General features: G+C 45.9%; 1 protein-coding gene across 2 annotated transcripts in view; it reads left to right on the forward strand.

Annotated features, from left to right (window-relative positions):
- The window catches only part of BTBD11 (BTB domain containing 11), a 337775-nt gene that overhangs the window by 171128 nt on the left and 139129 nt on the right, over positions 1 to 27518 (forward strand). For both annotated transcript variants that reach the window (XM_025401973.1, XM_025401974.1), the window contains exon 2: positions 27158 to 27307. In XM_025401973.1, the coding sequence (XP_025257758.1) occupies positions 27158 to 27307 (150 nt within the window). The remainder of the gene's footprint in view (positions 1 to 27157; positions 27308 to 27518) is intronic.

The following is a 27518-nucleotide window of genomic DNA, read 5'->3' on the forward strand; positions in this document are numbered from 1 at the left end:
GTTTTTTTTTTTTTTTTTTTTTTTTTTTTTTGAGACGGAGTCTCGCTCTGTAGCCCAGGCTGGAGTGCAGTGGCCGGATCTCAGCTCACTGCAAGCTCCGCCTCCCGGGTTTACGCCATTCTCCTGCCTCAGCCTTCCCGAGTAGCTGGGACTACAAGCGCCCGCCACCGCGCCCGGCTAGTTTTTTGTATTTGTTAGTAGAGACGGGGTTTCACCATGTTAGCCAGGATGGTCTCGATCTCCTGACCTCGTGATCCGCCCGTCTCGGCCTCCCAAAGTGCTGGGATTACAGGCTTGAGCCACCGCGCCCGGCCTAAAGTTACTTTCAAAAGAAAAAAAAAATGTGTGCCCAGATTTCTTCATCTGAATGGCAGAAGAATAATATCTACCTCATTGGAAAGGTGTGAGGAGTGACCAAGAAATGCTTATAAAGTGCTTAACCCAATACTTGGCTCATTATAAGTTATGATTATATTGTTGTGTTATGTTGCGTAGAACCTCATAAGCCATCGCTAAACACTTTGAACTTTTGTCTAATAGGCCCAGGGAGCCATTGAAAATTTCTGAGCAAGGAAGCAATCAAAACTTTGTTTTAACTGCAATTATATATATATATAAAATAAATATTATATATTATAAAATTTACCATTTTAACAATTTTTAAGTACAGTTTAGTGGCATTTGGTGCATAATATTGTTGTGCAACCATCGCCACCATCTAAAACTTTGTTCTTAAGAGAGGAATTGGGCAGGATAACCAAGAGGAGAGAAAAGCTCAAAAAAGACTGTTGGAACGCTATTTAGAACAGTGTGTGCAGATGTTGAAGGCCTGAATTAGGATGAATTTACAGGAATTGAAGAAATATACAAGAGAACTTAGGAAAGAAGCAACCATCAGCGTTGGCAATTGATTGAAATTTAATTATGAGTAAGAAAGAAAGAAGTCACGAAGATGACTAAAAAGAAGTGCAAAGGCATCTCAAGCTCTCTTTTTAATATTAATAATTTTCTTCACATGTTATTTGGCTTAAGATTCTGGCAGTCCTGTAAAACAAAAACATTCATATTGATAATAGTGCTGACGAAGGTGTGGTGAGATTGGCACTTATGTATGTTACTGTGGACACAACCTTTAGAAAACGAATATAGCAATATGTGTCAAAGGCCATTTAAAAAATGAATCTTGGCTGGGCATGGTGGCTCACACCTGTAATCTCAAGACTTTGGGAGGCCAAGGCAGGTGGATCACTTGAGGTCAGGAGTTTGAAACCAGCCTGACCAACATTGTGAAACCCCATCTCTACTAAAAATACAAAGCCAGCCGGGCATGGTGGTGCATGCCTGTAATCCCAGATACTTGGGAGACCGAGGCAGGACAATCACTCGAACCTGGGAGGCGGAGGTTACAGTGAGCCAGGATCGCACCATTGCTCTCCAGCCTGGGTGACAAGAGCAAAACTCCATCTCACAAAAACAAACAAAAAGCAAACAAACAAAAAAACGATTCTTACTCTGATCCCGTGCTTCAATTTTCAAGGATCTGGTATCAGAATAAAACAGAATTCACAGAAGCCATGTATGTGTTGATATCCCTGAACCTCAGGTGTTTTTATAATAGCCCCAAAGTGGAAAGCAACCTAAATGTCCCCAGTGAATGAAATAGTTTGATAAAAACGTGACATTTCTACTAAATGAACCTTTAAACATTGTCTTTTTTATCTTTTTGGAGACGGGGTCTTGCTCTGTCACCCAGGCTGAAGTGCAGTGGTACCATTATGGCTGACTGCAGCCTCGAACTCCTGGGCTCAAGCAATCCTCAGCCTCCCAAAGTGGTTGGGATTACAGGCATGAGCCACCGTGCATGGCCCAACAAACAAACAACCAAAAAAAATGTAAAGATGTGTTACAAGACTCCTTTACATAGGGAGGTGCCCTGAGGGATTTAAAATATAGTTAGAAAAAATATATATTTTTATGCAACAATTAGGGAATAATAGGCCCATTACAAAAGTGAGCTCCACTCATAGGTGGATCTCTGTCCACAGACTAATTATATCCTGTTCCAGGTGCCTTGACATGACTAAGAGAGCAACCCCCAGTTCAAAGGAATGTGCGCTGGCTATGCTTTAGTTCCGCTCCACTGCCCGGGTTCCTGAAGGCGAGGCTGCTTGAGGAGACTGTGGGTTTGTACTTGCACATAGTCCTGGTCCCTACAGTCCGTAGGGCACATATCATGGGCAAGGAGCGGATGGTAACAATCCGGTCCTGGTCAACAGCTTGACTGCCATCATTGTGACTGGAAATAGCCCCTGCAAGGGATTGGAGAGGGCATCTTCTATGCACTTTAATACGAATATTATTGCACCTGGACTGGGGGAGTTGAAACAGGTGGTGGCATAGTACTGCCTCTGGACTTCTTAGGCTGTAGGATCAGAAATGATAGTGGTGGGGAGAGAGGGATGTGGATGTTTACCAGGTGAGAGCCAACCCAGGAAGCTGTCTCTAATGCCCCTAGGAATCCGATTGGAACAAATGTTTATAGGAGTTAACTGCAAAATAAAAACAACCCTGTCTCCTGGTGCATTTAAATGTATAAAGCATTTTTATTTTCTTCATCTCATTACCGCAGTCCTGTGACAGGCCAGGCAGGTAGTGTTGGTCTTGCTTCACAGAAGGAGAAACCAAGTCATAGTGGGACAGAGCAATTTGCTTCCCCATCTACAACAGAGGATCACAGGAGAAAGGGTGCTGGATGTGTTAGCCACATGCAGTGCTTCCAGGCCTGGCTCGGAGCTTCTAAATGATTGCCTCACTTAATTCAGTCTTCACAACCATCCTAAGCCATTGAGAGCCCCTTCTGTAGATGAGAAAAGAGGCTCGGAGAGGTTGAATTGTTAGCCAGGACCACACAGCTTATGAGGGGCAGAGCTGGACTGGAACTCACATCTGCCAGACTCCAAAGCCATGCAGGGGCCACGCCTTCCCAGGAGTGATGGTGTGCATAATAATGACCATGTATCCGAGTAGGTGGGCCTCTGTGGCTGAGGAATCAGCCTGTCTCCAAGACCAAGGATAAAGAGACCAGCTCTCCAAGATCCATTCATTCATCTCTTCATTTGTTCTTCCATCAGCCAAGTGAATGGCTCCTTCGCCCTGAGCCCTGGCACCTCAGTTGTCCTGTTGATGTGATGGCAGCCCCCAAACCCCCAGCCTTCATACCCTGTTCCCCAGGCCTGCTCACACCATCAGTAGATAAGAGGGAACATGGTGCCATAAGTGTGTCATTTCCTTTTAAATACATTCATTCTTCCACTGGGAAGTCGTTCATTTATTTATTCAACAGACATAGCCAGCCCTTCCCTTCATTCCAGGTCTTGTGCTAAAAACTGGGGCTGCAAGGGAAGGAAATGCAGAGCTAGCCCTGGCAGAAAGCAGTCCAGTGTGAAGGAAGGAGGGGTGAACAACCATGAGCCATTTTCATTCAAGAACTGGATGGCTCATGCCTGTAATCCAAGCACTTTGGGGGTCTGAGACAGGCAGATCACTGGAGGCCAGGAATTTGAGACCAGCCTGGCCAACATGGTGAAACCCTGTCTCTACTAAAAATACAAACATTAACTGGACGTTTTGGCATGTGCCTATAGTCCCAGCTACTCAGGAGGTTGAGGCACAAAATTTGCTTGAACTTGGTAGGCAGAGGTTGCAGTGAGCCCAGATCACACCACTGCACTCCAGCCTGGGCAACAGAGTGAGACTCTGTCTCAAAAAACAACCCGATTGAGCCCAGGGTCAGCCTGTTGGGATCCAGGAACTTTGAGGAGAAGACTATAAAAGGGAGTGATTCTCTGGGACTTTGTTTTCCATAGAGAAAGAGGTTTAGTCATAGGGCTGCTGAGCGAGGAGAGGAGAGGAAACCTCTAGTCCATCTCCCCGAGGAGAGGGCTGAGGCTTTTAAGGGTTTTGGAGTTGGCCGAAGTGTGGAGATCATGTTGATTGGCTGAAGAGTGCAGGGGGAAGTCATGGGAGAGGGACGTGAAGAAACTGCATCCTCACGCTGCTTCGTTTCCTCTGAGGAGACTTTATAGAATGATGTTTCTGAAGTCCGTTGGCCTCGAATGAGAACTTAGATGAGAGTGGAAGGAATCCCCGCCCACCTGGCCCCAAGCCTGTCAGGCTTTGTGTTCACCTCCACTGACTGGAACCCCCTAATAATGATCATGTCTTGACCATGCACCATTTTCACATCTGAAATATTGGGAGTGATGCTATTCACCAGGGGTTTGCCACACTCCTCTGTGCTAGGCAGTGTTCCTCTCTCCATCTTGCAGATGGATCAGAGAGACCTGCGTTCTTGCCCAAGGCCCCTCGGGAAGGCAGAGAAGATGGCAGAATGTGCACTTGGCATTTCTGGGCTCCAAAGCTAGCACCTTTCCTGTCATACTCATGGGCTTCTCATAATGCCAGTGGCAAAGGCACCTTTTCCCACAATCCTAAAGTCACTTTGGCCACACCCCCAGTCCCTCCCACTTCTGCTTCTGTGTCCCCTTCACCTCATTGTCATCTCTGCAGCCTCCTTCATAGACACTTCTGTCTCCCCTGCAGAATGAGTTAACAGCCGCTGTGGGAGGTCTGCCCTGTCCTTCCAGAGGAGGCCAAATCAACCACGTTTAACCCAACCAAAGAAAACAGTGTCTCAGTAAAAGCCGACATGTTTTGGGGACAGCCGCAGGGAAAAACCTAGTGCTGACTTCTCTGCCTGTTTGAGCTTTGTGCCCTTGGGCAGCCACTCACCTTCCCAGAGATAAACTGACTTGCCCTGCAGCTGCTGGTGCCGGATGAGCTGAGGGCAGGGAAGAACTTTGTATTAGCAGTGCCACCAGCCTCAGTGTTTAGTAGGTATTGGTGCTGCTGTTAGGACCAGAATGACACTAGGAAAACAGGAAGCGCATTAACCTCCGGTGCAGAAGAGCAGAACGAAGCTTCCCCAGGGCCAAGCCACAGAGAGAGAGAGAGAGAAAAAAAAGTCTCTTCCTTGATAGAAAATAGAGGGCAGAAGACCAAATGAAAGCCCAAAGGTATCACCTGGGGACCGAGGGAGCACTTGGGGGGCCTCCCCACTCAGGGTCCTTGCAGGGAAGCATGGGCAAGAAAAGCCAAGGGTAGGTAAGCTTCTTTCTGCCAAGCAAGCTCTGCCCTTGTCCTTTCACTGTCATGGGCCAGAGGAGCAGCAGAGGACCGCTTTGATGTGCAATGTGGAGGTGCAGGACATCCCTTCTGCGAAAGTCAGGCCCAAGCATGAAGACAGACCCTCTGATAGCACTTGCAGGCAATGTTTTCCCAGCAAGCAGAGCTTGCATCCGTCCACAAAGCAGCCCCATGTGCTAGAACCTTCTCTCAGCCTCTGAGGCCAACTCCTCTTTCATGGGAAAGAAAGGGGCCTGGCATTTATGGAGGATTCATTTTGTACTTGGTATCTTTATGTAGGTGCTATTGTTTGAATTGTGTACCTGCCAAAATTCATATGGTGAGGTCCTAACCCCCATTACCCAAGAAAGTGACCTTGTTTGGAGCTAGGTTCATAGTGGATACAACTAGTGAAGAAGAGGTCATCTCGGATAGTGTGGGCCCCTAATCCAACCGGACTGATGTCCTCATGGAAAAGGTAAAATCTGGACACCGAAACACACTCAAGAATACCATGAACATGAAAGCGGAGATGGGGAGGATCCTTCTACAATACAACCAGGGAATGCCAAGCATTGCCAGCAGACCCCTAGGAACTGGCAGAGAAGCCTGGAGCAGATTCCTTCTCACAGTCCCTAGGAGGAGCCAACTCTGCAGCACCTTGAGTGTGGTGTCTGGCTTCCAGAACTAGGAGACAAGAAATGTCTCTTGTTTAAGCCAGTAAGTGTGGAACTTTGTTATGACAGTGCTTGGAAGCTAATGCAGCATATTACCGTCTTAGACCTAACAGCACTACACGGGGAGGTATTAGGATCCTCACTTTATCAAAATAGGAATTGAGCTCAGAGATGGCAAGTGAGAAAAGAACATGGGTAAGAGCCCAGCTTTGTTCAGCTCTCCAGGTTCATGGAGAGTGAAGAAATCACATGAGCATTGGATCCTGAGTCGGTTTGAAGTCAGGGAGATCTGAGAAGCACTGTGGTGCTCCGAGGTTAGCAGTTGGCAAGCTGGGATTTGGGCCTATGAAATGAGCCTGCCGAGACCCTCACCCCTCCCATGGTAAAATGGGCTCCGACAGAAGAGCTGGGACCTTCCCAGATGATCCTGGGCTGAGTCTGCTGGTCAGGGATCTGGGAAGGCAGGAACAAGGAGGTAGGAGCTGGTCAGGAATCAAAGGGACTCCCTTCATGAGCTGACCAAAGACCAGGGCTGTTTTGCATATGGCCCGGGGTAGAAGGCCTCTCCCAGCCTGGACCAGGTATGGCCAGGGAGCCAAGTGGCCCACCGATAAGACTCAGCCTCACAGGTGCCGGGAGCCAAAAGGTCACTGGAGTTTCTATAAAAGCCGAGCAATCCTGCCTCTGGCTCTCTTTAATGTTCTTCTTCAGGGAACTTTCGGAGCCTGGGCATCTCCTCCACTGCTCTGGAATACCAGATTATTCCCAATAGACCTTCTATAGCCCTCACCACCTCCCTTGGGCTTCAGCAGTTTCCCCAGGCGACGCCTCCCTTTCCTGCTGAGGGCTCTGCCCTGCAGCCACCTGTTCTCCCTCCCCTGTTTCCACACTGTTAGGGGAGCTCATCCTCTTACCACAGGGCCCCGAGGATCATTCTTAATCAAAGCACAGCAAGATGGCATTGCAGTTCCCCTGGAGCCTGCAAAACAGGCTTTTAAGCTCTATTTCCTACCACGGGACTGCAGGGGACGCAGGGGAGCTGTCGCTAACAGAACCAGGGAAATGCAGGGATAGGGAGAAGTGGCTGTTGCTTCTCAGGAACCAGGGGAAGGTAGGGGGTGGCCAGGACGCCCAGCGCTCAAGGAGTCCTCTCCGGTGCTTGCAGACTGAGGCTCATCCGCCCCCACAGTATCCTCAGGAACGCCATGCCCTCTCCCTTGGTCGTGGGGAACGGGGAGTAGAAAGAAGACATGACATGCAGTTGGAGTCGTTACATTTGGCCTTAGGCATTGCCTCCTGCCAGGCCACTTAGCCAGTGTCCAGCCTGTTGGGGGAAGCCAGGCCTACCTGCATGGGCTCAGCCACGCTCTGGTGTTCCCGCGTTTGTGTGCTCTGCAGGCAGAACAGACTTGAGGCAGGCAGCAGTAGGGCTCGAGCCAGATTGTCCCCCATACTCCAGGGGGGGATGGCCCGGCAGGCCAGTCCCAGCTGGAGGGAGGCCTGCAGAGGGGGCTCCTAGCTGCCACTGTGTGCTGTTGATAGGCCCTGGATTGGGTATGATTAGAACCAGTGTAGCCATCCTCAGACTCCATCTCTGACAGGGGCCAGAGGGGCATAAGAGAGGCTAGGACTAGCTGCCGCTTCCATGCCCACCTCCAAGTCACAGCCAAACCCTACAACCACCTCTCAGGGCCTGCCCTCTATGAATACCCCCTGAACTTCAGGGAAACCTGTATCTACAGCTGGTATAGCCTCTTGGGGTATGGTGAGGTCCACCTCGTTCCTGGCAGCTTCTCATTGTGCCTTACACAAGCACCCAGGCCCTGGCTGGAAGGTGAAGGCCTTCACATGGCAGCAAGAGCGGGCAGGGGGATAGCCATACACTTCTTCTTTTTCTTCTTTTTTTCTTTTTTTTTGAGATAGAATCCTACTCTGTCGCCCAGGCTGGAGTGCAGTGGCATGATCTTGCTCACTGCAACCTCCATCTCCCAGGTTCAAGCGATTCTCCTGCCTCAGCCTCCCAAGTAGCTGGGACTACAGGCACGCACCACCATGCTGAGCTAATTTTTATATTTTTAATAGAGACAGCATTTCGCTATGTTGGCAGGCTGGTCTCGAACTCTTGTCCTCAAGTGATCTACCTGCCTTGTCCTCCCAAAGTGCTAGGATTACAGACATGGACCACTGTGCCAGGCTGCCAAACACTTTGAAACCATCGGATTTCATGAGAGCCCACTCACTATCATGAGAACAGCATGGGGGAAACAGCCATGAGGGAAATCACTTCCCACCAGGTCCCTCCCCTGACATGCGGCGATTACAATTTGAGATGAGATTTGTTGGGGACACGGAGCCAAAGCATATCACCTTGGTAGGACAAGGGCTATTTATTTGTTGTGGATCCTGCTGCTGCTGAGGCCTGGCTCCTCTGCTGAGAGTGACCACCGGTGAGGGAGGAGCCTGCTCCCACTCCCCAGGACTGGGGTGGCAGATACCCTGCTGCCCTCTCCCTGGCCCCTCATGACCTCTTCGTTGTCTGGATTGTGCTTCCCCATGCACACCCCCAGGTTGCCCTCATCCGCTTTCAACCATCTAGTCTCCAGGGTGCTTCCAGGCAACCAAGATAGGCTGCTGTCCTTTGGTTCTCTCCTGAGCAGCCTCTCCATTAGCCTGACTGCTGCTCATTATTAACTCTGTGCCTCACTTGGGTTACAAAGTCTGTTCAAGCCCTAGCTGACACATGTATCAGCAGTGTGACCTTGGACAAGTCACTAACGGCTCTGAGCCAGTTACCCCCCACTCTGCACCCCTGCCTTATACCAGAGTTGCCTCCCTGCCCTGCTCAGGCCACAGCTGTATAAACCAGGGGTCCTCCATCTCATGGCTGCACATGAGAATCCACCTTTTTTTAAAAACAAGCACCCAATAATGATTCTACTGCAGACAACAAGCAGACCCCACTCCTAGAAGCTGTGCTCCCACCCGGCCCAGCTACCGTCTTTTGCCACACAGAGGACTCCAGCCCAGCCTTGTTCAGTCTCTGCCCAGATTATTTCTCTTGCCTCTGTTAGAGCCTTTAAGTGGCTCTTCATTAATCTTAGAATAAAATCTAGACTTTTTAACACGTCTTATGAGCCCTTTCCTGCCTTAGTCCCCGCCTTTCTCTGCAGCACAATTCTGAAGCCAGACTAGGTTCTAGTCCCAGCTCTACCTATTGCCAGTGACCTCAGGAGAGTAACCTAACCTCTCTGTGCCTCAGTTTCATCATCTGTAAAATGATACTAATAATAATAATAATAATAACAGCAACTGCAGAGGGATGTTGTAAGGATTAGAATACTCAGTGCATGTAAAGCATTAACATTGAATAGCACTTGGCTCATAGTAAATGCCATATAAGCTCTTAACTCTGGTTTTTCATCAGTATTATTATTATCTTGCTGCAACCCTGGATGGATGTGGACATTCCGTAAGACAACCTGCTATGGGAGAAGAGGTAGGGATCCCAGCCATTTGTGGCAGCTTGTCGGAGGAAGTGACATTCAAGTTGTACCTTGAAGAACAGGTAGAGATGCTCCCAGTAAAAAAAGAAAAAACAAAAAACAAAACCAAAAAAAAAAAAAACACAAGGGAGGATGGCTGGGCGCAGTGACTCACGTTTGTAATCCCAGCACTTTGGGAGGCCAAGGCGAGTGGATTGCTTGAGGCAGGAGTTCAAAACCTGCCTGGCTAACATAGTGAAACTCCATCTCTACAAAAAAATAGAAAAATTAGCCCAGTGTGGTGATGTGCGCCTGTAGTCCCAGCTACTTGGGAGGCTGAAGTGGGAGAATCACTTGAACCTGGGAGGTGGAGATTGCAGTGAGCTGAGATCACACCACTGCACTCCAGCCTGGGTGACAGAGTGAGACTCCATCTCAAAAATGAAAAAAAAAAGGAAGACAACCTGTTCAAGTGTGAGTTTGCCTGTTCTGGGGGGAAAAAAAATGTCCAGGCACATGTCTGGGCTCAAATGAGATGGAGCATCCTTAAGTGGGGAAACACCACGGAGCCCTGAATCATTTGGTTTTTATCTTGTGGTTTTTCTGGTCTGTAATGCGAATGTGGTGGGTTGGGGCCAGGCTTGCTGAGGGGCAGCGATGGGGCAGAAACTGTGATTTGAGTCAACTCAGAGCTGCTCAACCTGGATGTACACTGGAATTACCGTGGAGATCATTGAAAAAATGCCACTGCCTAGGTGATGTCCCCAGAGATTCTCATTTAATTGGTCTGCGGTGGGACTGGGCATTGGTACTTTCTTTCTTTCTTTCTTTCTTTCTTCCTTTTTTTGGAGATGGAGTCTTGCTCTGTCACCCAGGCTGGAGTGCAGTGGCACGATCTCAGCTTACTGCAACCTTCGCCTCCTGGCAAAGTGATTCAAGTGATTCTTGTGCCTCAGACTCTGGAACAGCTGGGATTACAGGTGCGTGCCACCATGCCTGGCTAATTTTTGTATATTTTTTTAGTAGAGATGGGTTTTCATCATGCTAGCCAGGCTGGTCTCAAACTCCTGACCTAAAGTGATCTGCCTACCTCAGCCTCCCAAAGTGCTAGGATTAAAGGTGTGAGCCACCATGCCCTGCAGCATTGGTACTTTTTAAAACTCCCCGCGTTATTCTCATGCATCCTTAATGGGATGTGAGGCAATATAGCACCACCAGTGTGAGAGTTGGTTCTTAAGACCCCCACAAAATGTGAGTGTTAGAATGATTTGTGACCCTCAAAAGGGCCACAGTGCATAAACATATATACAGTGTATTTATAATATTAAAATGTCATGAAGTGGAATGTTTTAAATCAGGGGTCCCCAGACCCCAGCCCACGGACTGGTACAGTTCTGTGGCCTGTTAGGAACTGAGCCACATAGGAGAAGGTGAGCGTTACCACCTGGGCTCCGCCTCCTGTCTGATCAGCGGCAGCATTAGATTCTCATAGAAGCACAAACCTACTGTGAAGTGTGCACGCAAGGGATCTAGCTTGCATGATCCTTATGAGAATCTAATGCCTGATGATTTGAGGTGGAACAGTTTTATCCCAAAACCAGCCCTGGCCCCACAACCCACCAGTCAGTAGAAAAACTGTCTTCCACAAAACCGGTCCCTGGTTCTAAAAAGGTTGGGGACCGCTGTTTTAAATTATAGTGTCTTGATAGAAAATTTGAAGTGCAGTGAGGCCAGTGGATCAGGAGACAATTACTATTGAAAAGAGAGTTTGTTACTTACAGTTCCCAAGAGGAGGGGACATGCCAGGCCTTATAGGGTCACATAGGGAAGCACCAGGGTTGGTCAGGGGGCAGAAGGAAACCCTGGGCAAGAGCCTTTATCATCATTTCCAAGGGAAGGAATGGCTGAGGCAGAGAATCCAGGTTTAGGATTAGCTGATTAGAATAATTTCAGCAGGCTCTGAGGCATAGGGACTGCCCCTAGTTACCTGATGCCTGGCCCTGGAGAGATTAGAGCAGTTGGATAGTGGCCTAGAGTATGACAGGCCCATAGATGTGGTGGCTGGGGTGTGGGCTTTGGATGGATTGGTTTGCATTTGAAGAGTATGCTTGCTGGCAGATTGTTTACTGTCCCTAGGAATTGGCTAACCTTCAGTGGGGCCAACCCTGGGTACTGCCTTCCAGGGTCAGCAAAGCCCCAGATATCAAAGCATCAGAATACAGACAATAAAAGGCATGGATAAGGCCAGGCAAGGTGGCTAACACCTGTAATCCCAGCATTTTGGGAGGCCAAGGTAGGAGGATCCAGGAGTTTGAGAACAGCCTGGACAACATGATGAGACCTCGTCTATACAAAAAATCAAACATTAGCCAGGTGTGGTGGTTCACACCTGCAGTCCCAGCTACTCAGGAGGCTGAGGTGGGAGGCTCACTTGAGCCCAGGAAGTTGAGGCTGCAGTGAGCTGTGATTACGCCACGGCACTCAAGCCTGGGTGACAGAGCAAGACCCTATCTCAAAGAAGAAGAAGAAGAAGAGGAAAAAGAGGAAGAGGAAGAAGAAGAAGAAGGAGGAGGAGAAAAAGAGACCTGGCTAATACAGTGGGGTGGCAGTGGAGGGGTAGGGAAGAAAATGTCCAAAAAGGCTTCTTGGGGTGGAAGGGGCGATAATAAAAAGTCGAGAAACATTGAGTTATATCTGGGCTACTTTCATGTAGTTTTTGATGCAACTCCCAGAACTAGGCTAGGAGAAAGCCTCTCCCCAGAAGCATCCTTATCATCTTTCTCCTTGGCTGGATAGGTCTCGCTTCCCCAGCAAGTGCTGCGTGCTCCCTTCCCCAAGGGCTCCTGGCCTGGGGAAAATGCAGTACCTTTTAACAGCAATGACAAACGAGAATTTAGAGTCCTCCTGTGGTTTATTTTACTCTGTAATCAGCTCCTGAATTTGGCCTAATGGGATTCTAATGTTTTTAAAAGCCAATTTAGTAATCTTTGTATTTTCGATGGATTGTGAAAGGCCTATTAGTTCTTTGTATCAGCGTGCACATGCATGGCTGCAAATGGCAGATTTATGCTTTTATGTGCCATTAACATCTACACTATGTTAACAGCAGCATTTAGTCAGCTCTCAAAACCTTGGCCTAATCTCTTCTGTGCCCGTACACACACACACACACACACACACACACACACACACACACACCCCTCTCTGTCATTGCGTATGGTCAGCCACAGGGTGTTTCCACTTATTAAACATTCCAGTGAATAGTTCCTCACTATATCATATCAAATAAATAAGAAGTCTATAGTCACCAGGCTGTTTAATTAAAGATAATCAGTCTTTGAAGACCTAGAATACAATTAAATATACTTAACACGAAGGCTTAGTTGAACATGATTTAATCTTTCCTTTCTTGGGTGACTCAGAATCTTCCAGGCCCTAGGGACTTTCATTATGAATATAAATGATCCTGGTACTCTGCAGAAGTTCCATTGGAAAGGGATTTTCAGTTGGAAGTGTGCCAGGTACACCAGCTTCCACTATAGAGGGTATCCTTGCTATTACCTGGAAATGGTTTCGAGACATCCCTGGGACAAGACAAATGTGAATATTTGTCCTTGGCGTAAAATGCTTCTGACAGCTGGTGGGACATCTCTCCATTTCTTTCAGCCCCCTTTGATTTCTATAACAGGGAGAAATCCTCAGTGGGGTGCTCACTTGGTATTCACACCTTTCTTTAACACTTAGTAATCTTTATTTTTTACCAAGATCTCTACCCAGGACTCATTCATTAACTCAACTTGTGTTTATTAAACAAATGTCAGTGAGACACAGAAGTGGAGAGTTAGTAACAGGAAGAGGTACAGCTAAATTTATTTCAGGGAACATAATGCATACTCAAATAGAAAATCCAAAAGTTTTCTTAAATGGATGTATACCTCCATTCACCCCTAACTGCCCATCACCTTCCTCTTCCCTTTCTAATGTGACTACCTTCACCATTGGAACCATAGTCAGATATTTAATGGATCAGAATTAAAATTAATCTGGGAAATAAATAGCTAAAACATAGCCTCAAAATATCTTTCAAAAAGAAGACGTAATGAATCAGGACCAGCTCTACCTAATTTTAAAGCATTTATGAAACTACAATAATTAAGCAATGTGGTTCTGACACTGAGAAAAACTAGATCAGTGGGATAAAATAGGAAATATTGAGTGTTCTTCATAACATCTGGAGATAAAGCACATGACGAAGTGGAATTATTTTAAATCAGTGAGGAAAAGGTGGATTATTCAGCAAATATTGGCTCTGTTGGTTAGTTACTTGGGGAAAACAAAAACAAAAACTGGATTCCTACCTCATGCTAGACAGATCAAAGGTTTTTTTTTTTTTAATTGGTGGTTTGTAGTACAGATGATTTCATCACCCAGGTATTAAGTCTAGCATTCATTAGTTCTTCTTCCTGATCCTCTCCTTCCTCCCACTGTCCACTCTCCAGTAGGCCCCAATGTGTGTTGTTGCCCTCTATGTGTCCATGTGTTCTCATCACTTAGCTCCCACTTATAAAGTGAGAAAATGTAATATTTAATTTTCTGTTTCTGTGTTAGTTAAGGAGAATGGCCTCCAGCTCCATCCATGTTCCTGCAAAGGACATGATCTCATTCCTTTTTATGGCTGCATAGTATTCCATGGTGCATATATAGCACATTTTCTTTATCTGCTCTACCACTGATGGGCATTTAGGTTGATTCCATGTGTTTGCTATTGTGAATAGTGTTGCAGTGGACATATGCATGCATGTGTCTTTATAATAGAATGATTTCTATTCCTTGGGTATACACAGTAGTGGGATTGCTGGGTTGAATGGTATTTCTATTTTTAGGTCTTTGAGAAATCGCCACACTGTCTTCCACAATGATTGAACTAATTTACATTCCCACCAATAGTGTATATGCATTCTGCAGCCCAAAGTTTTAATAGTAAAAGTGTAACTAAAATTACCAGAAGAAGCCATGGTTAAGTTTTTAATAATCTTGAATAGGTGAAGGGCTTTCTGAATGTAAACCCAAACTCAGAACCCATAAAGAGAAAGACCAATAACTTTGCCTACATTGAATGAAAATACTTCTACTTAGAAAAATACCATAAGCACACTCAAAGGGAAGATGAAAAACTGGGAAAATATGTGGGCAAGACACACGTCAGGCAAAGGGATTATTTCCTTAATATAAAAAGAACTTTTACAAACTGATAAGAAGAATTTGATATTTCTATAGAAAACTAGGCAAATGATATACAAAAGCCATTCACAAAGGAAAACAGATGTTAATAACCATGAAAAAAAAAAGGTCTTTCTTACAGTTACATGAAATCAAATTAAATTAGATACCATTTTCCAACTTTGACATTGGTTAGGGAATGGTGTATGTACAGGTGCTTTTCTCAAGGCAGTTTACACAGCTGTGTTTGTACATTTCTTTGTGGGATTATTTAATGTGTGTTTGTCCTCCAAGCTCTACTTTAAGCTCTGTGAGGCTAGGGCTTGTATGGTGTTTTTCTCGTACCTTTATCCCCTGTAGAACGTGCACATTGTTTGGACTTAATAAATATTTGTTGAGTGAATGAATGAATTGATGCATGAGAATACATAGAAAGTTCTGGAATCTTACACAAGAAACTAATAATAGGGGTTACCTCTGGAGAGTTGGATTAAGTCCAAGGAGAGGAAAAGAGGTTGCTTTCAGTTTATTGTTTTATCCCTTTCTTATTATTGAAGTTTTAAAAATAGGCATAGATAACTTTGTGATTCATATTTTGAAACTAGCTTACATTTTTTAAACGAATGTTCAAGATGGCAGTGAAGGAGGGTGTAAAGAGGCCAACTTCTGATGTACCACATTATCTCAACATGTTGATAGGGAAGCAGAGGGTCAGTCTGGAATGGAAGCTCTTAGGAGAGTGCTGAGGGGAGAGGAGGATACAGCCAAGTGTCCTGCTCAGCCACCCCTAAGGGGCTGGTTGAGCTCTAGAGGCACAGGGAGAGATAAGGAAGAAACAAGTGGGTGTTGAGAGTCCAGGGAAGCAGGAGAAGTCAAGTTTGAGATGTCTGCCAAGCCAGAAAAGATCCACAAGCACCATTCTGAGTCCAGGAGATCTGAGAGGCCAGGAATGATATGGGGAGATGCGCTGGTCTGGGTCTGCTGGCAACCTGAGCAGAAAGTGCCGTTCTCTGCCTCTGTCATCCCTCCCATTGACTCCCTCCCTCTGATGGTTATTCTGGCCAGAATACCAGCAATGAATCCTGACCTCACAGAGGTACCAGAATTGGTTCCCAAGGGATTCAGCTGCCTCCTCCCAATGATATACAGGCCCCTCAGCAAAGCACTTGAGCCCCTCGATGCTCCCCTCCATGATCTGGTCCCTGCCCACCTCATGGGAATTCCCTTCAACTCAGTGTGCCAGCCATGGCCAACTTCTTACAATCTCCACAATGCACTATGAGTTTTCTTGCCTCTGTGCCTTGGCTTTTGCTGCTCCCTCCAATTTGGGCTTCCCTATGCCCTCCTCTTCCCCACCCCCTAGCCAGGTCACCTAATGACCATCAGCTCATCTTTCAATCATCCTAGGTCAGCTCATCAATGAAGGCTTTCCTGACATGCCACCCAGGCAGAATATCCAATTTCTGTTTATGCCGTCAGTGTAGCATGGATGGACTTCTCTAAGAGTACCTGTAACACTCATGAACATGTGTATGTATTCCACTATATTGAGAGTTTCTCAAGGGCAAGATCTATGTCTTAATTTTCATTGTAGTCCTAATCTGGCACATTATATTGAGTAGATTGACGGAAGGGTAGAAAGATGAATGGATGGATGGATAGATGGATGAGTAGATGTATAGATGAATAGATAGATGAATGGAAGTTAAGCTCCAAGAGAGAAGCTCCTTTGTTTTCTCTTGTATCTCCTATTGCATAGCACAATGAGCAGCACATAGGAGATGCTTTAAAAATTGTTTAGTTAATTGAAGGATGATCAGACATATGGACAGAAGTTTGGATGGATGGATGGATGGATGGATGGATGGGTGGATGGATGGGTGGATGAATTTTGATTGCAAGTATGCATGGCCACCTTGATGAAGAGCAAAGTAGACATTGTCCAAAAAGCTGCCTCCTCATTATTTTACCCTGGTCCATTGCCACGATGTTAATTAAAATCTCAAAGATCTTTTTTTTTTTTTTCTTTTGAGACAGAGTCTCGCTCTGTCACCCAGGCTGGAGTGCAATGGCACAATCTCAGCTCACTGCAACCTCCACCTCTGGGGTTTAAGCAATTCTTCTGCTTCAGCATCCCAAGTAGCCGGGACTACAGGCATGTGCCACCACGCCTGGCTAATTTTTTGTATTTTTAGTAGATACAGAGTTTCACCATGTTAGCCAGGATGGTCTTGATCTCCTGACCTTTTGATCCATCAGCCTCCCAAAGTGCTGGGATTACAGGTGTGAGCCACCACACCCAGCCAAGATCATTTCTTTTTTTTTTTTTTTTTTTTTGAGACAGAGTCTCGCTCTGTAGCCCAGGCTGGAGTGCAGTGGCGCAATCTTGACCTCGGCTCACTGCAAGCTCCACCTCCCGGGTTCACGCCATTCTCCTGCCTCAGCCTCCTGAGTAGCTGGGACTACAGGCGCCCACCACCGCACCCGGCTAATTTTTTTTTTTTTTTTTTTTTTGTATTTTTAGTAGAGACAGAGTTTCACCGTGGTCTCGATCTCCTGACCTCATGATCCGCCCTCCTCGGCCTCCCAAAGTGCTGGGATTACAAGTGTGAGCCACCGCGCCCCGCCTATCATTTCTTTACTCAGACAACTCCAGCACACAATTTCCCTGTCAGTTATGCTCCAGAGCTGAGTTTTATCACACCACATGACGTTATGCCCATGAGTGTCACTACTGTGTAGGGGACAAGGGAAAGGCTTTTCAGAGAACTTTCAAAGGCCACAGTTCATGCTCCTGGGGGCCAGTTGATCTCCAAAATCTGACTGACCTGTGACATTTCCATAGCTACCCAAGACTTAGCTGGAGGTCTAAAATACCATTCCATGCCTGGAAGTTCTGAAATGGAGCCCTAGATCTTTTAGGAGGAGTTGGGGACTGAAGCAGGTATTCTCAAGTCCTGCCAGGCCCCAGGAGCTCTTGATACAGAGATGAGGAAACAGGGAGAATGAGTCTGTTTCCTCTTAAGCCCCTATGAGGTGGATGTCACCCAGGGCTCTTGGGAAAGTTGCAATGATAATGCAAGAAAGGCTGACCTCTGGGAGAGAAGGAGGGATGGCAAAGGAGGTAACTAACAATCTTGTTTGGATTACGTTGAAAGGGAAGGTTCTTAGGCAGTCTGAAGCCAAACCACCAAAAGAAATAAGATGTAGAAAACAAAGATGGAGAATTTTCAGAATTGAGTTCAAGAACGGAGCTTAAAGTACACGTGGAGAATAAGGTGGTGACCTTCTGAAAAGAACATGAAGATATTTGTGATTTGTGGATCATTTATTAATTCAACCATGAACACTGACTACCACAAAGACAACAGGATGTGTTCCTGCCCTCACAGGCTTCAGGTTGGCTGGGGAGACAGACCCCCTACCCACTAGTATACTGTGAGAAAAACAGCAGCTCATAGCAGGAATGGGGTCCCACTGTGCAGCACAGCAGGGTGACCCCAAGTCAGCTTGGGAACTTCGGGACACTTCCCAAAGGAGCTCATCACTGGGGCCGGGACCTGCAGATGCAGATGCTTTTCCGAATTGGAGTGGGGCATGCCTCTCGCAAAGCAATGGTTTCAACAAACCAAGCCTGAATCTGTTTCCCACTGCCAAGTCTCTTAAAAGGGGTTTCCAGGCTAGTGTACAAACATTTTTTCTTAATCTGATAATTTCCTGTCTTGTTTCCTAATAAATTTAACAGTAAAATAAAGCCTTCTGGCATTGTCTGTGTTATTGGATTCCTAAATCTTTAGTTTCAGAGACCTTCACTTAGATTATTAGCAAACATTTATTGACCCCCTTCTCTGTGCCAGGTTGTCTCTGTCTATTATCCCATTACAGCCTCCCAGCCATGCTAGAGGGTAGATAGTATCAAACACTTTATAGAGGGAGAAATACGCTCAGAGAAGCCAAGTCAAGAGCCCTGGCCACACAGCTGGAAGCCGGTAAGGTGGGAATCTGAACCTGGCCAGGTCCGTCTGATGCCCGTTCAAGGGCTGGCGCGCTGCTGCACCCCAGCTGCTTCCTTCCCCTTTGTTAAAGCTGAGACCTGGCGCCAGGACACTCCCCTTTACATTCTGGGGGTCATTTAACAGAAGACCAAACCTAGCTTGTCAGGCAGGACTTAGCAGAGTCAGCTCTCCTCCTGCAGCTGACTGCAGAGACAGACAAGGCAGCACCCAAGCCTGTGTCCAGAGTACCAAGGCTTACACAGTCAGCCCCTCCCCAGCACAGCCTTATACAATTATCTCGGGCTTGTAGCTCCTTCCCCAGTGCTACACCATAACCCTCCCCACACTGGGAAGTAAACCTTTGGTTGCTCACACTCTAATGCTGGAGACAGACAACACATTAACTGATAATATATAATATAGTATAACACAGTAGTAGGTGCTATAAAGAAGAAATAAAACAGAGTGAGGGGATGGGAGAGCGATGCAGGGTGTTATTTTTTAGTAAAGTACTCAGAAAGATTTCTCTGATGACTGGGCACAGTGGCTCACACCTGTGAAAGGACGTAATCCCAGCACTTTGGGAGGCTGATGAGGGCGGATCACTGGAGCTCAGGAGTTTGAGACCAGCCTGGCTAGCATGGCAAAACCCCCTCTCTACAAAAAATACAAAAATTAGCTGGACGTGGTGGTGTGCACCTGTAGTCCCAGCTACTTGAGAGGCTGACGTGGGAGGATGGCTTGAGCCTGGGAGGTGGAGGTTGCAGTGAGCCAACATCGGGCCACTGCACGCCAGCCTGGGCAATACAGCCAAATGTTGTCTCCAAACAAAGAAAAAGAAAAAGAACAGTCTTTTTGAGGAGGTGACATTTGAGCAAATAGAGCCCTAATGAGTAAGGGAGTAGGCTGTGCATCTACCCGAGAAAAGAGAGTTCGAGAAGAGAGCAGAGCAAATGAAAGGGCCCTGAGATGAAAATGTATTTGCTATGCCTGAAACCCCCAAGAGAGTCATTTTATCATCTGTGCCATCCCTGCCTTCCTATGCACTAGGAAGATTCTTCCAAAGGCCAGGCCCAAAAGAAATTGGCAGTTGGGAATTGCCTAGAACAAATAGATTCTACACAGCAACATGGGGAAAAGTGAAAAGCATTTTACGACAGTAAGTTAACCAACTCTCAGTTTCATAACTGATAAGTACCAGTTAGATATTGTGCATATGCAGCATTAACAAACTACCTCTAAATTCAGTGGCTTAAAACATCAACCATTTTCTATTGCTCAGTTCTCTGTGGGTCAGCAGGGTGGTTCTGTGATCTTGGCCAGGCTCACTTATGAGTCTGGTCAGTTACAGGTTGAACAGGCAGCTCTGCTAATCTTGGCCAGACTCTCTTGCATTTTTAGGATTTGGCTGACTGTCCATTGGTCTAGGAGAGCCTTGGCTCTTCTCCATGTGTCCTTCTTATCCTCCAGCATGCTAGCCAGGCTTCTTCTCTTGGTGGTGGCAGGGTTCTAAGAGAGAAGAAGCAGGCAAGACCGTTTGAAGCCTACACTTGGAACTGGCACCCTAATATTCCCATCACATTCTGGTGGCCAAAGCAAGTCACAGGCTGGCCAAGATTTAACGGATGGGCAAATAGACCCTTGATGGAAGGAACTTCAAAATCATCATGCATGCATATGGACAAGGGTGAAAAATGGAGACCATTTTTGCAGTCAGTCTACCCGAACAGATAAGGAATCAGAGACTGGAAAGCGTAACACTGCTTAATTCTGGAGCAAGGAACTATAACTTCTGGCCCCCAGGTTTTAGTGGGGAGTCTGGAATATTTTACCTATTCTGATGGAAGCGCCATCAACAAAGCTTTTTTAAGCTCTGGTCAGCCTCGGAGTTTTAAGGATGTCCATTAAGTTCAAGAGGACTTTGAGGGCCCTGAAGACCAGAAATTACCCTGCGTCAAGCCCAGAGGTTTTCACTTAATAACTACTGGTAAAGAAAAATTAACTCCATACTTAATAAATCTACATGGTTCTGTTCATCCACCAGCCTTGATCCCCTAAGTCTCCCCAGAAATGACTACAAAATATATGGAAACCCCAGGAAGCAAAAGAAACAGAGCTAATGAGTTATTTCACTGTTTGTGCTTAATTTGTTATTTCCAACAGATTTTGAGGCAGCTTGTAAAAATATGTACAACATTGTACCATAGACAACAAAAGGCAAAAATATTAAAAATGCATTTCCTTATGTACACACGGGCTGCAAATTTGGCTGTGAGCTTCCTAGTAGGAACTGAAAGTAGGAAACACATCTACGCTATGTATCTCTAGACTTTGTCTTTTGTCCCATGGGGACAAATTGTAAAGGTTTTCCATTTGAAGTTAATGGTATTTCAGCACCCACGAAGTCTGTATACTTGCCTGTCAGTTCCTGGGTAATAATGCCAGGGAAAACATCTCACATATGGTTATACTGTAAGCTCCAGGAGGGCAGGGATCCAGCTGTCTGTGTACGACCATGTTCCCTAGTTGTGCCTGCCAGAGAGTAGGGGTTGAGTAACCAAGAAGCAGTATGGTGAGTGGCTGACAGATTGAGCTCTGGAATCAGAAGACTTGGTATTCAATTCCTAGCCCCATTTTTAGGATCTATGTGACCTTAGGCAAATTACCAAACGTCTCTAAGTTCTATTGCATTCCCTATAAAGTAGAGATAATAATGGCAAATATTTTATAACACTTCCTCCATGCCAGGTACTTTTCTAAATGTTTTATACTTATTAACTTTTTAAAATCTTCCTACAACCCTGTGAGGTAGTCACTATTAATATTACCATTTTACAGATAGGAAAATCAAGGCACAGAATGATTATACTTACTTGCCTAAAGCTACACAAGTGGTAAGTAAAGCAATCAGGGTTCAAACCCAGGCAATGTGAACCCAGAGTCTTTGCTCTTAAGAGTTACCTTATACTGTCTCCTAATAAATGTTGGATTTCCTACCATATAGTGTGGCTGAGAGGATTAAAATAAATCTGAATTTAAACATGTAAAATGCTAAGCAGAGTGCTTGGCCCATAGTTTGTACTCCATAAAAGTTGGCTGTTCTCCTCCTTCTCCTCCTTCATCACCACCACCATCATTATCATTGAAGGTTGGATGGATCAATGCTGATGGTTCTCTTACTTGGTTTTCTCTTTGTAGATAAGTAGCATCTGATATGGTTTGGCTCTGTGTCCCCACCCAAATCTCACCTTGAATTGTAATCCCCATAATCCTCTCATGTCAAGGGCGGAAGGAAGTGGAGATAATTGGATCATGGGGAAAGTTTCCCCCATGCTGTTCTCCTGAAAGTAAGTGAGTCCTCACGAGATCTGATAGTTTTGTAAATGCCTGGCATTTCCCCTGCTTGCAGTCACTCCTTCCTGCCACTCTGTGAAGAAGGTGCCTGCTTCTCCTTTGCCTTCTGCCATGATTGTAAGTTTCCTGAGGCCTCCCCAGCAACGTGGAACTGTGAGACAATTAAACCTCTTTCCTTTCTAAATTACCCAGTCTCGGGTATTTCTTCATAGCAGTGTGAGAATGGACTAATATAGCATCCCTGTCCCCTGCGTTCAATTAAAAAAAAAAAACATAGACACAGAGAAAAGCCCAGAGGAGAGTGAAAGGATGTCAGGGCATCATATTTGCCAAGGGGCCATCCTATGCATCTAGAAAGGTAGGCACATTGGGAGGCAGCAGTGCACCCTGATGGCCTCTATCAGAGACACAGTGCCAGACATGGTTGGCCCAGGGTTTTGCCCAGAGCAGCAGCTCTCATATTTTTTGTTCAAAATGACCTCATCAAATGGTTGTCTGTCTCCAGTTGCACAAGATTGTGAGAAGATGATCTGCAAGGCCATTTGAATCCAGACATTAACTAAATGGAACAGCACATCTGGAACAGGGTATTTATCAGGCACTTTCTATAGGCCAGAGGCTTTAAGCATATTATCTTGTTTAATCACTGCAATAAACCTATGAAATAGATAGTTTAACCCCTCTTCACTGATGCAGAAGCTGGCTGGAGAGCAGGAAGTTCTTTGACCCAGTTGCACAGAGGGCAGCTGCAGGATGGTATCAAGCTCTGGCAGTGCTGGTATCTTGTTTCCCTTGCTCTACCCCACCTTGCCACCAGGCCACTCCCAGAGAAGAGAAACCTTGAATAAATGGGAATGTGGACAATCAAAGGCATTGGTTTGCCCTCTTTTAGGACCCATAAACTCTTTGGAGAACTTGGATGAACTCTCCCCTTAGACAAATGCACAACACACTCAAAGTAACAGAATTTCAGGGAGACCGTGACCCCTCCAGCCCACTGTGGATCCTGGCTTATGTTCACTTGCTCTCCAGGGAAATTATTTCCTTTAGGTCCACTCAAACTCATATTTGAACCTCAGTTCCCTCTGTTTCTAAACTTGGGTCTTCATCACCAGGCCATGGCTGTCCTGGAAATAGACAAGTAGTCCAAAACTCAGGCCTGCATCTGACACTAAAACATGATGCTCGCACCTTCTCCCTGACCAAGCAGATTTTTACACAAAAAAATAAATAAATAACTTCAGTTTATGTGTATACCCCACATAGAGTCTCCAACGAGGAAAAAGAAAATTAAACCCTGGTATATAATCTTTGTGTAATAGATCAATTATAGATTTCTCTAATCTCTATAATCTAACTCTCGACGCTTCTTTGAATAATTTTCTTTCCATATTTAAATTTCATAACCCCTAAAAGAAGGAGAAATAATTCCAAGGGAAATTGTTGATTCTTATGATAAAGGACAAAGTAGTCTAAAGCTGGGTTAGTGCACATTAACTGACTTTGCTCTCAGTTAACATACATTGAGAACCTATTGTTTGCTTAGCACATGCAGAATACTTTGATACACATGATCTCATTTCGCTCTTATACCTCACTCCCATCCCCAGAAGTCCAATGCGGAAAACAAGGTCATTACTATCACCCTCATTTCACAGAAGAGGAAACTGAGGTCCAGAGAGGTTCTGTGACCTGCCCAAAGTCAAACAGTGAGATGTGGCAGAGCTAAGACTGAAGCTCTGGGTTCCAGTCTCCAAGTCCCATTTGCTCAGGCCTCAACCAATATGTGAGGCAACGTTTTAAAACACAGATCTGGGTTGTTGACTTGCCGCAAATAATGCAAATACCAAGAAAGCAATCCCGTTGAGAACATGTGAGTCATCTGTACTGTTAATTAGGCAACCTTCTCCCCAACATTCAGGACCCAGGTCTCGAGTCTCCTTTGCTGTGAAGTCCCCTCTGACCATCATCCCCTTTCCCTAAGCAGAGGGTCTCATTACCCTGAAAACTGGGTCACATGTTGGAGTGGGTCATGATTATCTGGTACTTTTTGCAGTGAACTCTTTAAGGGGTAGTAAGTTCCTGAATTAGAGTCAGAGACACCAGGAGCATCAGATGAGGAATTGGCCCACGATTCATTGCCGTGGCAACAGCTACTTGACTTAGCCTCTGACTTAATGTCTTGGCAGGTGGGCAAACCAGAGGGAGCAAGGATGACTCAGTGTGTTCCTGCCTGGGCTGAACAGGAGAATGACATGGCTGTCAAGGGAGAGGCAGGAGGCTGGGCTTGGATGGCGAGCATTTCTGGGAAGGTCTTGTCTTCCCTGAAAGCTGAGGATTTCTGAAGTATAGCACTAGGTAGTGCCCAGGAAATGGTGAATCTGTGTCACAGCCCACAGTGTTTTCAAACTGCCCGTGTCGACCCATTAGTGGATCATGATGTCACTTTTGTTGCTGCTGTTTCGGCATTTTTTATTACTAAGATGGAAGAGAAGTGAAAAGGAAAACAAATGAGAAGGCCTCACTTGTAGTAAGGGTCACTGTTATTCCCCATTAATTTTTTTAATGGAAATCATGAAGAGTGTGCGTGTGGGTGTGGGTGTGTGCGCACACCAAGCTGTGATATAAAATATATTCTTACTCTGAGTCACAGTCAAAAATATTTGAAAAAAACAAGATTGGATTAGAATCTTAGAAAAATATCCCTTGACTAATTTCCTGATTATAGAAACATTAAACTGTAATGGTCATCTGTATCATTCATCCATTATTCATTATTTTTTATTTTTTTGGAGACACAGTCTCACTCTGTCACCCAGGCTGGAGTGCAGTGGCATGATCTCAGCTCGCTGCAACCTCCACCTCCTGAGTTTCTCCTGCCTCAGCCTCCCAAGTAGCTGGGATTGCAGGCATCTGCCACCACAGCCGGCTAATTTTTTGTATTGTTAGTAGAGGCAGGGTTCCACCATGTTATCCAGGCTGGTCTTGAACTCCTGACCTCAGGTGATCCACCCACCTCGACCTCCCAAAGTGCTGGGATTACAGGCATGAGACACCACCCCTGGCCCCGTTATTCGTTATTCACTATTTATTTATCCAAAAAGTCATCTACTTGAGTTCCCTACCCTGTTGTCTCACCCCCTGTTAGATGTGAAGGTAAAACATTTAGGAGAAAGTGAGTAGCTCCGTGTGTCTGGAGCCACCAATCAGGCAGTGAGGACGAGAGCAGGAGTGTGACAGGCCCACTGTATGAAGGTGCCCGTCTTCAAAGGAGGCACCTTTGCTGAGACTATGTGGTTCAGGCAGGGTGAGGAGTGGACTTTAACTACTGGCTTTGGCATTCTGTCTCCCCTCACCTGCTAGTTGGTTTAAATTATTTAGCACTTGTCTATTGGTACTATTTTATTTCCAGATTATTTTGTCCATGCCAGTATCATCTCTTCAGTTTTAAATGATTTGAATGTGTCCTCTTCTTTTGCATCTCCAAAATGCCGAGCAGGGTTGGAAACACAGCAGGTATTCAGTAAGTGCTTCCACTGTATTGACAGATACTTGTTCTTTAGGTCTCTGATAAGACATCCCTTCATTCCTAACCTTCTCCTACCATAGAGCATTTAAGAAATGGTTTTGCAGCTATGTGTGTAACAACCTGTCTTCTTCACTTACACTGGGAGTTCACTGAGCATGGGATTATGTGTATTCTCTCCATCACTATATCCTCAACCCCAAACACAGCACAATGTCTGCCTTGTTCCTTGTATCCTCAGTAGGATACTTGGTAGGTGTATCTGTTAGTTTTCACCACAGTAACGGTGAGTAACTAACATCCCCACTATCTCAGTGGCATACCAAATAAGCATATGTCTTTGCGGGCAGCCGGGGCAGCTCTAAGCTGCAGGCCAGTTCTGGATCTGCTCTGTGTGTCTCTCATGCCAGGCTAGCCAGAGCATGTTTTTCTTCTCTTTTCCCACCTTCAGATCTGCAGTTTTGCAGACAATGCATGTTCTTCTTTTTTCTTTTTCTTTCTTTCTTTTTCTTTTTCTTTTTTTCTTTCTTTTTTTTTTTTTTTTTTTTTTTTTTTTTTTTTTTTTTTTTTTTTTTTGACAGTCTTGCTCTGTTGCCTAGGCTGGAGTGCAGTGGCATGATCTCGGTTCATCACAGCCTCCACCTCCCGGGTTCAAGCAATTCTCCTGCCTCAGCCTCCCTAGTAGCTGGGACTACAGACACATGCCACCCACACCCAGCTAATTTTTATAGTTTTAATAGAGACGGGGTTTTACCATGTTGGCCAGGCTGGTCTCGAACTCCTGACCTCAGGTGATCTGCCTTCCTTGGCCTCCCAAATTGCTGGGATTATGGGCGTGAGCCACCATGCCAGGCCTAGGGCATGTTTTTCTTATGATCAAGGCAGAGGCGCAAGAGAGCAAGTTCGATTTTACAAGTAGTCTTCAGGCTTTTGACTCCATCGTGTTTGTTAACATAGCTTTGACCGAAGTAAATCAAGTAGTCAAGCCCAAAGTCAAGAGGAAAGGAAATGCACTCGACTTAGGGAGTTTGGGGTGGCAAAGGAAAGAGTGAATATTTCCGAATCATCCACCCAAGTAAGTTCCCAGCTTCTCACTGAATGTTTATGGAATGGAAAGGAAGGGAAGAGAATAATTGGATTGCAGGGATTTCCCGTGGGTATTCACCATACAAGTTACAAAAGCCCATGGGGACTCTTCTACCTCCTGACATACAGCTCTACAGAGAAAGCCAGAAGCCTTGTCAAACAGGTAACAGCCCGACCATCCAGAGCTAGAGTTGTTGAGCAAACAAAGTGAGCCCTCAGAAGCAATTTTAGGCAGAGACTGTTCCCCCAGGGCACTGAGGGACCACAACTGCCTTTGTGGGGAGAACAAGGGGAGCGACCACCAGAGTCACAAGAAGTCACATCTAGGAGTGGATAGCAACCCTTCCAGGCATGAGGAGAGGATTCTGTTTTGTGTCCTTTGGAAATGCGTGTGTCCAGATGAATGCCCACATGCTTGCTAAAATCAGTAGTCAGGACTTCTAAGAGACCTTTGCAAATAGCTGGGCATCCATTTCTAAAAAGAGTCCAGAGCACTGGTTCCTACACTGGCTTTCTTTGCAGTACCAGCTCTGGTGTGGTTTGAGATTATGCGAAATGTTGCACCCCTGCCTCGGTTAACTGAAAAATAACAATATGTTTTCCTTTCATTCTCTGTCTCCCTTCTGACTGCAGGGGTGCTGTGCCTACCAGACAGCCTGAATCTTCACAGAGACCCACAGCGGTCAAACAAGCCGGGAGAACTGCCCATGTTCAGCCAGTCGGAGCTGAGGACCATCGAGCAGTCCTTGCTGGCCACGCGCGTAGGCAGCATTGCAGAACTGAGTAAGTAGATGTTGGTTCTCCAGCTCTCATGCCTCAAGACATATCCTGTCTGTGCCCGAAGTGACACAGTGTCCTCATGCCAATCCCTCAGGGCACTACTTTGTAATCAGTGGGGTGACACCTTTTATTGAGTGCCTGCTGTGTACACTAAACAATGCCAGTAGCGTGGGGAAGGTAAGAGCTCTGAAGCTGGTACATTTCCTGGTTCCAC

This window comes from Theropithecus gelada, chromosome 11 (genome assembly GCF_003255815.1).
Source record: "Theropithecus gelada isolate Dixy chromosome 11, Tgel_1.0, whole genome shotgun sequence".
In the NCBI taxonomy this organism is placed as follows: domain Eukaryota; kingdom Metazoa; phylum Chordata; class Mammalia; order Primates; family Cercopithecidae; genus Theropithecus; species Theropithecus gelada.